At 37.0% G+C, this 16,858-nt stretch overlaps 1 protein-coding gene across 2 annotated transcripts in view; it reads right to left on the reverse strand.

The window, feature by feature from the left end:
- The window catches only part of LOC127619747 (syndetin-like), a 179,331-nt gene that overhangs the window by 17,954 nt on the left and 144,519 nt on the right, over nt 1–16,858 (reverse strand). For both annotated transcript variants that reach the window (XM_052092726.1, XM_052092727.1), the window contains 3 exons: nt 13,991–14,139; nt 6,001–6,097; nt 795–953 (listed from right to left, as the gene is read on the reverse strand). In XM_052092726.1, the coding sequence (XP_051948686.1) occupies nt 795–953; nt 6,001–6,097; nt 13,991–14,139 (405 nt within the window). The remainder of the gene's footprint in view (nt 1–794; nt 954–6,000; nt 6,098–13,990; nt 14,140–16,858) is intronic.

Here is a 16,858-nt window from a genome sequence, read left to right on the forward strand (position 1 = left end):
TTAAAAAAAAAAAAAAAACGGTTTATTATTTGAGCTGTAAAGTTGTCTAAATCATGGGGATAATTTTTTTTATGTGAATGAACCTCTAGTTATGTGATACCCATGTAATAAGTTGAGTGGGGTTTGTACCCTGTAAACACTACTTTTCTGGCACCTTTGGGAATTTCATGCAAAATGTACTTGTTTTACATGCATTACATTGTCAATACATTGAAGTCGAATGCTCATACACCAGAAGCACTAGTCTCATGCCAACATGTATATTTTTATTTTCTTTCCCTGTAAACTTCCAATGAAAATGTCTTGGAGTAACTGCAATTTTTGCTTAAAAGGGATCATTGAGAATAATATTTTTGTGATAGTTGACATTATACCACAAATACAGTCAACAGAGCTGCACTAGTATTGAACCTGGAACGTTCCTTTAACTTTAGACCTCTGTATAACCTTCTGATATTTTAACAACACACATCTGGATCCCTGCTTATCCTATTTCCTGTCAAGTGAGTACAGGAGATGAGTGGATAACACATGTCAGCGATGTCCTGACACAGTTGCATGACAGCTTCCTTAACTAAACAAACCATACTGTACAAACCATTGACTACAGAGAAGAAGAAAATCCAGCCAAGCACAGACTATTCTTTCTAGATTCAGAAGAGTTTGGCTGATGTTTACGGATTCAAGTCTTACTTAACTGCCACAACCTCCCCTCTAGTGTGAAATGAACAGAGAGGGGCTAACACATTACTCTTGCACATAAAACCCATTGCCCGGCCACAAAAACACATTACCTTTAAAAGGATATCCACGTAGACATTATGCTGTGACATTATCTCTTTAATGTCCCATTTCACTCCAGCCATCAGCAACAGCATTTGCTCGTAATCTATGGCTTTGGCTGCCACTATCCAGTAAATGGGTTTGCGGAGTTCACTGGCCGTAGATACAGTCTATAGGGGAAATTACATAGGTCAAATTAATCAGTGTTGTAAAAACAACATTTAATCATTTAGCAGACACTTTAATCCAAAGTGTCAAAACAGTCAAGACAACTCTAAATAATTTGTGTGAGATGGCAAAATCGTAAGATGTCATATAACTTGGCTCATACAAATTCCCATTGAGACCAGCAAATTCAATGAACAATTTTAAATAGTTACTCTAGGCATCAAATTTTATCTAGCCTCAAATCCAACACTTTATTTCAGGAAACGTCAGTGAAAACATTTGGCTACACATTTCATATTTATTTATTTATGCGATAAAAATGACGGTATTTCTATAACCTGTAACACACTTACGTCATCTCGTTCCAAACCGCGATGTATTCTTTCTTCCATGGTACACAACAGTCATTCTCCAATTAAAATCAAAGTTAGGTTTGGGATTGGTTTAGGGGGTTAAACTTAGGAAAAATTGTGATATTATTATTCGTTGGTTCATTTATTTTTCACTATGGTAGTAAAAGTTGCAAATTTTTGTATGACTTTTATGATTTCGCCATCTCATACTATCATTACGACTTGTCATGGTATCAAGTTGAATGTGGCATACAGTATAAATGAGGATAAACACAAGCAATTTACAAACCAACAATACCACTACACAGAATATTTAGAGTAAATCAAAGTAGAGGAAAATATAACAAAAATATTGGCTTAAGAGTGGTTGACGTAATTTTACCTTTACAGATCTCAAAGATATTTTCATAGAGTACAATTTGTAGCAGTTAAGACCAGTATGACTTCACTGATTACTTCATCAAAAAAGTGATCAAATTAATAATTACTTTACTTTTAAGTTATTTTCTAAAACACTTGAAACACACTGTTTTTGTTTTTCTGCTCAATAAATTCTAAATAATGTCTATTTTCTCCTTGTTCTTTGTTGTACACCCTTCGGCTGTCACAGAAACGCAAACAGACATACATGTGAACAAATTAATTCACATTTTAATTGTATTACACATAATAATTTTTTTTTTTATATATTTGTAACTCAAGTAATGTACTTTAAAGTAATTACTTTCAATGAAAGTCATGAATGTAATCTGATTACAAGAATTTAAAATGTAATGTATGACACTACTATTTGGTGCCTAAAAGTAATTAGATTACAGTAACTAATGATGATGAGTCTGCATGCAGAAGGGAGACTGAACAGCTGGTCGTCTGGTGCAGGCAAAACAACCTGAACATGCTCAAAACAGTGGAGATGATAGTGGACTTTAGGCGGAGCACCCCAACACTGACTGCCCTCACCATTTTAAACAGCACTGTGGCTGAAGTGGAGTCATTCAGGTTCCTGGGTAGGGTTGCACCAGCTGTGTGTAAGGTCTCATTTAAGTTGGGACTTAAAAGTTCTCACTAAGGGCTTAGTAACAACTAGTTAGTTTGTAACGAAGTCAGTGCTTAATTTGGTTGCACCACCTGTTCTTAAAGCAAGACTTAACTAGTAGGTCGTAAGCTCTCCGTAAAGTAATGCGTACTCACATAATATGACGATTACCTGTATTTATCCAATAAGCAGCCTTCAAATTTGCACATAGAAGTGTTAAAAAGCTGTGAATTTCAGTTTGGTCTTCTTACAGTTGATGTTCAAACCTTTTTTGCTCAAGTAACTGTCAGCTGTAATAAATTAAATCCCCATTAAAATACGATATGTAACAAAACAAGATTTCATTAACGGTATAGGCTATTTAGCTTATGTAAATAACAATATTCAATAAAAGTATCTAAAATAAATAAGGGACAATAAATAAATACTAATACAACAGGCTGGAAAAATATACATATTTTGTATATGCTGAAACATGTCTAAAGGACGGAAGCCCTTCATGCAAAACATGTGCTCATTGATGTCATTAAATGAGACTGTTTTTTTTATTCCATCAGTTACTCCTTGTCCAGGGAGGCTTCCATAAATATTTTGTTTACACGTAGGTTTATGTCCTACCTAAATTTAATGGTGCAATGCTCAAATATTTAGTAGTGCATAAATTGTGACTTAGTGCCTATTTACACCACAACTAGGCTAAGTTGTAACATACGTATAGCTGGTGCAACCTGTCCCTGGGCTCTACCATCTCGCACGGCCTGAAGTGGGAGACCCACATAGACTCAAATATGAAAAAGGCCCAGCAGAGGTTGTACTTCTTTCACCAGCTGAGGAATTTCAACCTGCCACAGGCTCTGCTGAAACAGTTCTACTCAGCAGTCATTGAGTCTGTCCTTCGCAATTCTTTAACTGTTTGGTTCAGCTACTAAGTCAGCCATCAAAAGACTTCAAAGGATAGTTGGACTGCTGAGAGGATTATTGGTGCTCCCCTACCAACCCTGATAGAACTGTACACATCCAGAGTGATGAAAAGGGCTGGTTAAATCACTCGACCCCATTCACCCAGCACACTTCCTTTTCAAACTGTTGCCCTCTGGCCGGCGCTACAGAGCACTGAGCATCAGAACAGCCAGGCACAGGAACAGTTTTTTTTTTCCTCTTTCCTTTTTGCCAATACAACCATCTGCAATATTCCTACTTATATCTATATTCCATTTATATTTTTTAACAAACATTCGATACATTACATCACCTGCAAATAACTGTATATCTGTATATAAAATATTCAAACAACTATTGCTCTCTCATATATTTCTCTTTTTATTTCTCTGTTATTTTTTTTTTTTATGTCTGTGGCGAGGTGAAGGGTGTGAGAGAGAGAGACCCACACGTCCGCATTGTGTGGGGGTCCTTATGTTTTATGTCCGTTTAAATTTGTGTTTAACATTTAACTTTATGTTGACTGTTCAGCCAGTTCCCGCCTCCTCCTTGCCCGTCCTTATACTGTTACAGTAGTGCCGAAACACAGGAGGGATGTGCTGTCGTGGAGTCTTCACAGCTGCCATCCGCCAGTGGAGCAGCTGCAGCCATCTGCCTGGGGACGGAGGGTTCGCGGCTGGCATCTGAGAGGTGGAGGAACTGCTGCCGTCCACCGAAGAAGGGGAGGAGCGGTTCCGTCCACCAGGAGCCGGAGGACTCGCTGCCGGGGAGGAGCGAGCTGGTGTTCGGCAGAGCACGGAGGAGCGATTGAGGACCGGAAGACAGCATGTCCTGTGAACTTGCCGGCGAGCAAGTTCTTTTCTCTCTTCTCTCTTCTCTCTTCTCTCTCTCTCTCTCTCTCTCTCTCTCTCTCTCTCTCTCTCTCTCTCTCTCTCTCTCCCCTTTCCTTCTCACCATGCCTCCCCTCGACTCTCCCTCAGGTTCCCAGGAGGTGGGGTGGACCACCAGTTGACAGAACAGCCGGAAGGGCAGCATCTACCCTCCAGAGGAATGTGACAAGGAGGAGGGCACGGCTGGGCCTTGAGGCTGCATGGCCAGTGCTAAATCAGCGGGAGAGCGTGATAAAAGGGAGCCGGAGACACCAGTTCGAGAGAGAGATGCACGTGGCCGTGTTGTGTGTCTGTCCTTATGTTTTATGTTGGTTTAAGTTTATGTTTACCATTAAAATTCATGTTGACTGTTCAGCCAGTTCCTGTCTCCTCCTTGCCTGTCCTTATACTGCTACAATGTCACTATATGTAAATATGTTTAAATGTATATGTTTGTATGTATATATGGTGGCATTCTCTTTGTACTCGAAGCTTCTGACACAAAGACAAATTCCTTGAGTGTGTAAGCATACTTGGCAATAAAGCTCATTCTGATTCTGATTCGAATTACTTTGTAATCCAATTTCACCCAACACTGGTTATGGCCGAAGTACATAAAGTGTATTGTAAAAGTATTTACAAACTTATCCAACTCTCTTATTTTAATGAATTAGAAATCCTAAAATCCTGAAAGTCAAACAAATTTAGTAATCAATAAATACTTTTAGTTCTAAGAAATTTATTATTATATTTTGATTCGGTGTATTGAAATACAACATCTTTAGATTACATATTTGCCTTACAATTGGCATCCACCCATGAATTTCTAGGTTGCAAATCTTGAAGGACAAGAGTGAAAAAATGAATTATCATTCCAAAGAGTACAAAATCCATATATTAAGAAAAGGGTACAAAAATATTAGGCACTGTTGACTGAATTATCAAGTGGACACCTAAACACTACTTGAAAAGGTTGTCCCTCAACACTCCAATGATCCCTTTGAAGGAGTTATAAAGAAAAAAGTAAAGGTGCAACAGTCAATCATATCAAAATCTCTGTCATAAAACTGGCCTGTTGGGAAAGTGGCACAAAAGAAAATTTGCACAAAAAGAAAATTGCATGGAAAAGTTGCATAGCAATACGTATGACTCAAATCTAAATTCATGATGATGGAAGCATTAAGCTGTGGGGCTGCTTTTTATCATCAGGATCAGGGCATCTCTTTGGAATACAAGAATTGACAGCAAAAAACAGAGAAATAGTAAAAGAGGACTACTTCAGTTGCTTAGAATTTGAACATATCTCAGAGAACATCTGATTTAAAGGCTGTGCATTACAGTGATTTTACGACAGGCAAGGGGGGATCTTATTTTGCAATAATGACCGGCTGACTGTACATTATCCCGTTTAATACACGACTACTAAACAAATAAGTAAATAATGGACATTAAATATTTAATTGAAAAATATTTTATTACAGTATCAGGTTAAAAATAGACAGTGGAGTGCTACAAGGGACATAGCAAAAACTAGCAAATGTAGGAGACTGGTTGCCAGGGATAAAGTTCAAATAAACATTTTAGCGGTCATTATATAAAAATACTTGCCTGCAGAATACTGCGACTGGACCAATCAGAATAAAGTATTCCAGAAAGCCATATAATAAGTCATGAAATATTCTACACCAAATTATCTTTACATTGTACAGTAATTTTGATTCCAATAAGAGAGGCTATTTCACATTTCAAAGACAACCCTGGCAACCTCGCAGAAGACAAGTGGGAAATTGAAAAGGCTCTGAAAGGGAGAGACAGAAAAGGTCAGGTCCATATATAGCTGGATGAAACTGACCTGTGAGTAGAACTGTTGAAGGAAGGGCTTCTTGGCTGAAGGCATCATGGTGTCAAGATGGGTCTGAAGGAACTCAAACTGCTCTGCCAGAAAAACTCTACAGGGAGAAAAGGACCAGAATCAGAGAATGATTTTTGTGGGTTGCAATGGCATGCTTGCTCAGAATGGACACATATTTGTTACCCGCAGGGAACTCGCTGATGCTAAAAGCTAGTTCCACTGGAAAAAAATAAAAAAGATTTGATGTGACTAGGGGAAGTTTGAGGCTTAAATTTGTAGTTTTAGTTTGCTTTTATATAATTTTCAGACATGGGCTACAGGCCGAATGCTGTCATTTTCTTTCCTATAAATCTATATGACTATACACTTTATATATCATTGTGTTAATATTAACAACATATAGTAAATTCAACACTGTTGACAAAAATGTCAAAAGCACCAAGAGCCTCTAAAATATCTTATTCCAGGAGATACATGCAGTTAAATTATTTTTTATAAGATTTATTAAGATCCAAGGAATGCTTTTATTAAGGTTTGATTTTTTTTGTTTTGTTTACTTTCCATAAGTGAAAATACATCTGCCCACTGCATTCTGTTGTGGATGACATGCATTACAGGGCACATTTGTTAACTGCATAAATAATGGGGAATTTGAAGCTCAAATATGACTATATCAAATAAAATATTGATGCAATAATACTGTCTACAGTTGAAGTCAGAAGTTTACATACCTTAGCCAAATCCATTTAAACTCAGTTTTTCACAATTCCTGACATTTAATCATAGAAAACATTCCATGTCTTAGGTCAGTTAGGATCACTACTTTAATTGTACTTTATTTAATGTCAGAATGATAGTAGAAATAATTATTTATTTCAGCTTTTATTTATTTAATCAAGATGTCAGATGTTTACATACAATTCGTTAGTATTTGGTAGCATTGCCTTTAAACTGTTTAACTTGGGTCAAATGTTTTGGGCAGCCTTCCACAAGATTCTCACAATAAGTTGCTGGAATTTTGGCCCATTCCTCCAGACAGAACTGGTGGAGTCAGGATTGTAGGCCTCCTTGCTCACACTTGCTTTTTCAGTTCTGCCCACAAATGTTCTACCAGATTGTGGTCAGGGCTTTGTGATGGCCACTCCAATACCTTGACATTGTTGTCTTTATGCCTTTTGACACAACTCAAGATGTATGCTTGGGGTTATTGTCCATTTGGAAGACCCATTTGTGGCTTTAACTTCCTGGCTGACATCTTGAGATGTTGCTTCAACAGAACCACATAATTTTCCTTCCACATGATGCCATCTATTTTGTGAAGTGCACCAGTCCCTCCTGAAGTAGAGCACCCCCACAAAATGATGCTACCACCCCCATGCTTCACGGTTGGGATGGTAATCTTCAGCTTTCAAGCCTCATCCTTTTCCTCAAAACATAACAATGGTCATTATGGCCAAAGAGTTCAATATTTTGTTTAAACAGACCAGAAAAAAATTCTCATAAAATTAGCTCATTGTCCCCATGTGCACTTGCAAACTGTAGTCTGCCTTTTTTACGGAGGTTTTGGAGCATTGTCTTCTCCCTTGCTGAGCAGCCTTTCAGGTTATGTCGATATAGGACTCATTTTACTGTGGATATAGATACTTGTCTACCCGTTACCTCCTGCATCTTCACAAGGTCCTTTGCTGTTGTTCTGGGATTTAAATATTGATCTGTTTCTCACCCAAAGCTATAATATTGCAATAGAAGACATTAATTTAACCACTGGAGTCATGTGGATTTCTTTTATACTGCCTTTGTGATTTTTGGTGCTTGAAATGTCTGGTCACCATTCACTTGCATTGCATGGACCTACAGAGCTAAGATTTTCTTCTAAATATCTTTGTTTGTGTTCTGCAGAAGAAATAAACTTATACACAACTGGGATAGCATGAGGGTGAGATGATTTTTATTTTTGGGTGAACTATTTTAATTTATTAAAGGTCTTATGCCTCAAATTCAATCATTTGAAACACAATATTAATGTTAATCAGATGAACTGTACAAAGCAGGAAAACAAACGTTATTACAATAGCTTATTGGCCATAAAATTCATTTATGTATGTGATCTGAGTAAATCAATTGCACCCTGTTAGCCACTACAGTAATTAAGACAAATATGTGCCATTCTGTTAGGAAGGAAAAAAAGAACTGAGTGAAGCAGTAATTACATATCATTGAATCCTACAGCTGCCAATTACTGTGCACAACTGGAATCTTTATAAAGAATCAGTGCCCACCCACCACCACAATGCATAAACACCAGCTAATCTATGCTAATGATGGCCCACATCGAGAGATAAGTGTTCATTGAGCGATAAGAGTCCAAATATTTGCATACTACTCTAAAAGAAAACCAGAGACTAGATGAAACTAGAATATGAAAACTATATGTTGGCGATCCCTAACTGCCAAGACTCTAGAGACTATAAGGATTCAGTTCTACTTGAATTGAAAAAAACAAAACAAAAAAAAAAACAATGAGATTGATGTTCAAATGTATATAAATATGTTGCCTGCCAGCCAATCATCTTCGTTTGCTTAAATTTTGTGTCAGGAATATTTATAACCCACCAACAATGAATGTTCCCAAGAAGATTTAATTGAAACATGCAGAACGAATTCAGTGATTTATGACAAGAGGACATTACATCTAAATATGTAAAATGGCAAAGAACAAGAGCCTGAGTTTATTTGAAGGAGAAGCTATAAAGTACACTTGCTTTTCATCAATTTTTCACATTTCAAAACCGAAAAATACTGAAGTTGGAACGAGAAAAAAAGGTTTGTTTACTCATCTGAGAATGGTGCAGAGGAAATAAAAAGTCAGGGTTTCTGCAGGTTCGAAGAAATGAAATTTAAGACTTTTTAAGGCCAAATAAAAGAAAAATTTAAGACCACTTTCACAATAATAATAATAAAAAAACATTAATAATTATTTAGCTGGTAAATACAAAAAGTTCACTTTTATCGTATAACGTTGTTGAAAAATTATTCAGAGGGCTCTCATTGACTGCTGTGGCTTCAAGATCATCAAAAGTGATGACTGGACTGAGGAGATCACAACTTTGCAGCAAACATTTATAGTAAACATGATTACATGTTATTTATTAACTCATTTTATTATAGTAATTGTATCGCTAAGAACATGTCTGTATTTCTGCAACCACTTACTGAGCATGCGCTGACATTTTTGTAAACAAGAGGATTGGTCTATAGACCTTATTCACAGTAGCGCCATGTTTGATTTTTAATGGGAATGGAAATTAAGCTGTGGGGGATAGACTTATCATTTCTTCAATGGCATGCACGGTATAAATCAGTAAAAAGCTCCAATATCCCATCTGATTTTCCACAACTCATGTTGTCTGGAGTTTTTTGCATACTGAGTGCCCTTGAAAAGAGATTTGTCCAATGTTTTGTCTTCGGAATGATCCAAAAACACTTTAAACTGCAGTACAGCCCATTGAAGAGATTGTACGTCAAACCCTCACAGCCTCATTGTCATTCTAGTCAAAAATGGAATATGGAACTGCTGTGAATAAGGTCTAGCATGTGCTGAATAACATTTATATATTTTTTCTTGGCAGATAACTTTAACAGGTAGTTAAAGGGTAGTTCATTTAAAAATGAAAGTTCTGTTATCACTGGTCACCCTTGAGTCTGAGTCTGTATGAATTTTTTCCCTACCAAGGAACAAAAGAGGAGATGTTAAGCAAAACGTTTAGTCTCAGTCACCATTCACCGTCACTGCATCTTGTTTTTCATTCAGTGTAAGTGAATGGTGACTGAAACTCCCTAATATCTCCTTTTGATATCCACTGATATAAGAAGGTCATACAGGTTTGCAACAGCATGAAGGTAAGTGATGACAATTTAAAGTTTGTGTGAAATATCTTAAGTAAAATGTTTATCTCGTCAGTTACCTTAAAAATGGCAGTTTAAATTTGACAATATGTATTGAAAATGTTAACAGATTACATTATGAAAGAGAACTGTGCTGAATTATTAGTTATGATGTATATTGAAAACAGACTGTTTACTAAATATGAAATATAGATCAAATATTTTCATATCACGTATTTTAAGAATAGCTCAAGAGAGGTGGAAATGAGAGATATAACAGGTTTAACTCAGCAGCTGAGTAGTTCTGTAAGCTTTACAATTATTGTCAAAGGTGATGTTAAATAAGGAAGTGGCAAGATTTGAAAGGCGTCAAAAGATCGCTCCAAACTTGCATGCTTGCAAATTGTCACGGTGACAGCTTTGTTGATATATAAGCAGGAGTGCCAGTGTGTTAGATCATCGCTTACGGAGACTCAAAATTAAGCCATTTGCATTTCTGATTAATGGGTTTATACATGTGTAACATCTTAAGTTCAGTAAACTGAAGTGTCAGCTGCTAAATGACAGATACACAACAGAGAGGGGGGGGGTTGACTCACGCAGATTCTGCTGTTTTAAGCATCTCCTCTATTCAAGCCCCAAATTTATTTTGTAATTTATTTAAGATATTTAAGACTATTTATGGCCTTACATTTTAAAAAGTAAATTTACAACTTTTTAAGGACCCACGGAAACACTGAATGTATAATCTAAAATTTGTATGGTTACTTTTAACAAACTTACGCCTGCTCTCAGCTCATACTCTGTGGCTTTAATTATTTCATTAAGACGGGAAGGTGGAAGTTGCACTGCCAGTTTCCTTTTCAGAAAACAAACATGGTTTGAACCGTAGTGCATTCTGAACATGTACATAGTCGTCAAGGAGGGTTCATCTGGAGTCAAGACCTTAAACTTCTGTGATGACTCAATGTGGTAGTTTCTGTGCAATCAGGTGGAAGCAGAGAGTGGTTCCTTCCAGACAGGAACATTCTTTTCACACTTAAACGTGCACTCAGTACTTTTTTCCTCATTCAGAAAGCTTTACACAAATATAAATTAATAGTAATTTTAAAACTCCATTCATATATATGGAACTCAAATTGCAAATATTCACACTTTTCCAAAAAATTACAGTTCATAGTGATTCACACCAAACTTGTTCTTGCATTAAAAAAGCTAAACACAGCACCACAAACAGAACAGTACGCAGGTGTTCCAAGATTTTTAACAGTTGAAGTTCTTTTCAACTTGACAGCTTCTAAAAAATGAGGTGCTACAGCACGTGCGCTGAAAAAACATCGAGATGTAGCTCTAACGCGTTTACCATGAGTCAATAGAAAACAACTGATAAACAGCACGAACAGACCAAAAAACATGTTCTTTGTGAACGGCCCCTAAACTGCGCTACTGTATATTCTTCTAAAGCCTTTTATAGTCTTCTAATGCCATTTCTATAATTTACTTTTTATGAGGAGATATATTAAAATAAGCCCAATTGGGCTTTAAATCTTTCCTGCACATATTTGTATTTAGTGGTGTATTCTTGTATTATTCATTTATTAAAATGGTGCCCAAAAAACTCAAATATAAAATAGGTTAAGGAAATTGTTTTTCACTGATAATCTTGCCTTCAAGTTAGCTGGAGAACCACTGTGACCAGATAATTCAGTGAATTGAACTTGAGAAGCGGATCGTTCTGATTATGAACAAATCATTGTTTGAGCTGGTTCTTTTCAATGAATCAATGACTCATTACATCTCAAATTTGGAGCTTCACGGATGCGGTCAATATGAATATAACATGAAAAAGAACATGGTAAATATACCAGCATATGTGTTTGGAATGCCATTAGGGAAGAGTACATGAGAGAACTTTCATAATTAGTTGAACTACTCCTTTACACTCTGGATACTCTGATCAATTTGAATCTAAATCTCTGAAAAGGGATTGACTCAAGATTCCAGTACAATTCTTGGCGTGAGTCAACACACTCTGGCAACATGGCTGCATCCAAGGCAACTAAAGGAATCAAACTCTCTCAGTTCAGCTGATCTGTCTTCATTGTCAAGGCAGTATTCCCTGCGGTTTTGAAAAAGCTTAATTTCTTGCTGAACAAGCAATCAAACGGGATAAAGGTCAGAGAAAAGGATACTGGATGGTAAAATTGAGTTCAGAGGCTCTTTCACTTGCTGCCTCTCATTAGTTTTATAGGGAAAATTCAGGTAGCTCTCATCAGCCTCTGCAGCATCACATCACTTAATGAAATGAACTCCCCTGGCTGTTGCCGTAGCTGCATATGCCGGCCTCTGTTGACATGTCAGGAGACACGCAAGGCTTAATAGGTTTCAATCATTAGATAGCCACAGTGATAATGTGACTGAATGAGTTAGACAGGCTCAGCTGAATGCAGAGTTGCTAGTTGCAATGTTCAGCTGAAACATCTGCCACTGGTAAAAAAAATAAAACCATTCTGTCATTGTTTTTTTTATTTTATTTTTTTTATTATTCATTTATTGTTAAGTTAATTATGAATTATAACAATACTACCACATTTTTGACACATAGCAAATATTTAGACTAACTGTCCCTTGTTAGTCTAACTAGTTATCTAGGCTAAAGTTATTCAGTGGCCATTATGATTTTTTTTGTGTTGTTTTCTCGAAATTATTGGATATAATTGTTTTGTCAATTACTTTTGTTATGTCGAGATTACGAGAGAAAACAAAATAATAATGCATGGCCTCTATGGGCTTCCGTATGGCATTTTGTTCAAATCAATTTGGTGCTGCTATGAACAAAAAATGTTCTTGAATGCGGTCCTTGATTATCTCGCAAATTAATTAAGGCTGCATATTTTGGTTTCCATTTACAAACAGTTCGATACTGAAAATCTATGTACATGCAGATGGACACCATTTGAAATGCTGCCCATTCATTTAGCTTTGATTCAAGAAATCTCTAGCTTTTTTTTGGCACATGTTCTGAAGTCAGCCTTTCACTTAATTGTATTAGTCTGTGCGGGAGCAAAATAAAAAGGAGAGAGGGGTTGAGAGGCAATTCACTCCCTTCCAAAATATTTCTATATTTCTATATGTTGCATTATCAGTCCACAGACACCCTGCAATAACTTCATAAACCCCCAGGGGTATGTGAAGCCTCAGTTGGAAACCCTGACTTTTACATAAAGCTGGATATAGGATACAGATGTGTGGACGTGAGGGCGTGGTTGAGTGCCCATCTGGGGAGAGAGAAAGCAGTAAGGACATCCACCTGAGATGAATTGTGACTCATTACCATCTCTATGTTCACAGTGAGATTCGAGGGAGATAAATAGACGGCCAGTTCACAGAGAGAGGAGAGAGACAGACAGACCAGAGTCTTCGTGTCTGTCCTCTGAGAGAGAGTCTTGTGTTGTGTGAAGCTGAAAAGCGGGCTGTGTATTTGAATGATGCTGAAAAGCCATCTTGTGTTTTGAGTGAAGTCACTACAATTACATATGGCCACCAGGATATGGCACAAACTACATGACACTCAATGATGGCTCAAATGGCACAGCATGGAACTGAATGAGATCTCGTTACTCATGCTTGCTTGCTTTGGAGAGAAAGCATACCTTTAGTCATTGTTGTATTTGCATGTGTATTAGTTCTTATGTAAAATTATTATGATTTATTTGTTTGGAGAGGCTTTTGGACATTTGAAGATGATTTTGGACACTATGATAAATTATATTTCTAATGCTATAACTTTTGATTGCTTAGGCATATCAACATAACCTTTTACTCAGTTACAGGTGACAGGTGACATTTTCGTATTCTATTCAAACTTTAATCACACCCTGAGATGTATAATATTACATAAGAAAAATAAGATTACTTAGTTTCTGAGTCCCAGAATTTATCATAATATATTTCAGTATAATTTGTTTTAAATGTTTTCTTTAAAATGGTACCAAACACTTTCCCTCCTTGTTTTTTTTGTCAAGTTATAAGCCTTCAATTTTGGGCATGCCACTGAAACAGGAATTATTTAAAAATACCCTAAAATCTTTAAAGCAACTCTTACAGTGATTCAGTGGCGACGACTCTCTCAGCCAGGCCGTACAGTGTGTCACTGGCTGTCAGGATGACCAGCTGAGTGAGGTGAGGGCTGGGGACCTTCTCCTTCCTCTCCTCTGGGGTTGCATGAGAGCTGGAGCTCTCCCCTCCAGCCTCCTGCACAAAACACAAAACACATTTTGACCACATTTGACCGAGCTTCACTGAATGTCTATAAGCTTGTAAGTAATGGGACTGAAAATAATTGTCAAATTGATGACATACAGCACTTACATTTCATCTTACCAAAGCAAACAACTTGGCAAAAAACTGTGTAGCCACAAGACGGAACAAAGCGAACAGGGCTTTGATAATATGTTTGGCTTATCTTTCGTTGTAAATTCAGAAACTGTCACCAAAGAAAAACAACAAATCCACAGAGTTCACATGCACATGCACATAACCTAATATAAAACAAATTAACAGATCTTGGTTCGTGTTTATCCACATTTATTCTAATGTAAATCACATTTTAATGCAAGATTAAGACAAATACCATATAATCAATGTGTAATCAAATTTCTTCCTTCCATTTAAAAGTCAGTGCTAATGAAAGTAATGAAAGGTTTACAATTCAATCTGTCCTTGAAAATGTGGGTGAGGAAAAAAGTTAAGATGTCATATAAACATGAAGAATCATCTCACCAAATATGCTGGAGCTAAAGCTGGAGCGCAATTGGATTTTATGTTTTTCAGTCAATCATTACCATTCAAAGCATTGTTTTCCAAATTCCTTACACGTAACATAACAAATTTAATGAAAAAGATATTAGGGATGCATTAATGAATCCGTCGCCGGTATTTATCGGCCAATTATTGACCAAATTAACGCCAATATGAAAAACCAATGGTGTATTTATAATTAATTATCATCACACTTTGTTAAAAAAAAACAACAACTCTGAATTCAAATGCACAGTTCAGAAATAATGATATGGAAAGAATGTAGAAGGGTTGGCACTAGAGGTCGACCGATTAATCGGCCGATTTTTTGAATTTTTTTAACATAATCGGTATCGGCCAAAATGTAAGTATATCAAGCCGATTATTTGGCAGGCGCATCTGTGGGCAGCCTAGTGTTGTTGTGGAACACTTGTTCGACACACGCTGTCCCTAGAGTCATTTTCCAGCAGAGTGAGCAGACCTCATCCAGTGCCTAAGGAAGGAGCTAAGTTCCTTGGCGAAAACGGTAAGGATTACATTTGTATAACTTCTTTATATTTAATTAAAAACTTTTGATATGTTACTGCCAACTTTGAGAAAAAACGAGATATGACGTTCGGCTACTTTGGATATTGATAGCGTAGTTGAAGTTGCATTATCACAGCAGAAGGGTTGCTATCATGTCACAATAAGTAAGCAAGAATTTTGCAATTACAGACAATGAATCTGAGACTTTTATTTGTTCTGTTTGTGTGTCTTATATTTGAGAGGGTTGTCACTCAATGCAGAGAAATAAGTAATAAAAAAAGATCCCAACGCGCTATAGGCTATTGAAGGACTGGCCTTGGTAAGCTCGGACGTTATCGGTTCTGCTGTCGGTACTGGAGAAATTAAGAAAATACATTTATTATTGCTATAAAGAGAAAGTTATTTTATCTCGCCAGCCATTTCTATGTATAATAATATGAAACCATTTGTCTGTGATGCAATTTAGCTATTCAAAAAATGTTCTTGAATGCGGTCCTTGATTATCTCGCAAATTAATTAAGGCTGCATATTTTGGTTTCCATTTACAAACAGTTCGATACTGAAAATCTATGTACATGCAGATGGACACCATTTGAAATGCTGCCCATTCATTTAGCTTTGATTCAAGAAATCTCTAGCTTTTTTTTGGCACATGTTCTGAAGTCAGCCTTTCACTTAATTGTATTAGTCTGTGCGGGAGCAAAATAAAAAGGAGAGAGGGGTTGAGAGGCAATTCACTCCCTTCCAAAATATTTCTATATTTCTATATGATGCATTATCAGTCCACAGACACCCTGCAATAACTTCATAAACCCCCAGGGGTATGTGAAGCCTCAGTTGGAAACCCTGACTTTTACATAAAGCTGGATATAGGATACAGATGTGTGGACGTGAGGGCGTGGTTGAGTGCCCATCTGGGGAGAGAGAAAGCAGTAAGGACATCCACCTGAGATGAATTGTGACTCATTACCATCTCTATGTTCACAGTGAGATTCGAGGGAGATAAATAGACGGCCAGTTCACAGAGAGAGGAGAGAGACAGACAGACCAGAGTCTTCGTGTCTGTCCTCTGAGAGAGAGTCTTGTGTTGTGTGAAGCTGAAAAGCGGGCTGTGTATTTGAATGATGCTGAAAAGCCATCTTGTGTTTTGAGTGAAGTCACTACAATTACATATGACTTCACTATAAAGAGAAAGTTATTTTATCTCGCCAGCCATTTCTATGTATAATAATATGAAACCATTTGTCTGTGATGCAATTTAGCTATTCGCAGTCAGAGAGAGAGAGAGAGAGAGAGAGAGAGAGAGAGAGAGATATCTCGCTCACGCGGTACCACAGCGAGCACAACACGAGCCCTGCTAAATGATTGACAGAACGAAACATTCAAACGTAGCCTGGTTTAGATCTGTGATATTAGTCTGATTTTATTTTAGATTTTGCCTTCCAAAGATTATAAAAAGAATATTTATACATAAGCCGCATTCTGTCTAGCACAACTTCCTTCCCTTCACAGCGGTGCACTGACATTTGTCCCTAAAACTCAAACTTAACGTCAGAATCAGCACGATCAGTGATTGTTGTAAAATGCAGTCTAGCTACTGTTGCTAAATTGTGGGACGCATTTAATAATAAAAAGAGCACAAGAG

The sequence above is a fragment of the Xyrauchen texanus genome, chromosome 26 (genome assembly GCF_025860055.1).
Source record: "Xyrauchen texanus isolate HMW12.3.18 chromosome 26, RBS_HiC_50CHRs, whole genome shotgun sequence".
NCBI lineage: Eukaryota > Metazoa > Chordata > Actinopteri > Cypriniformes > Catostomidae > Xyrauchen > Xyrauchen texanus.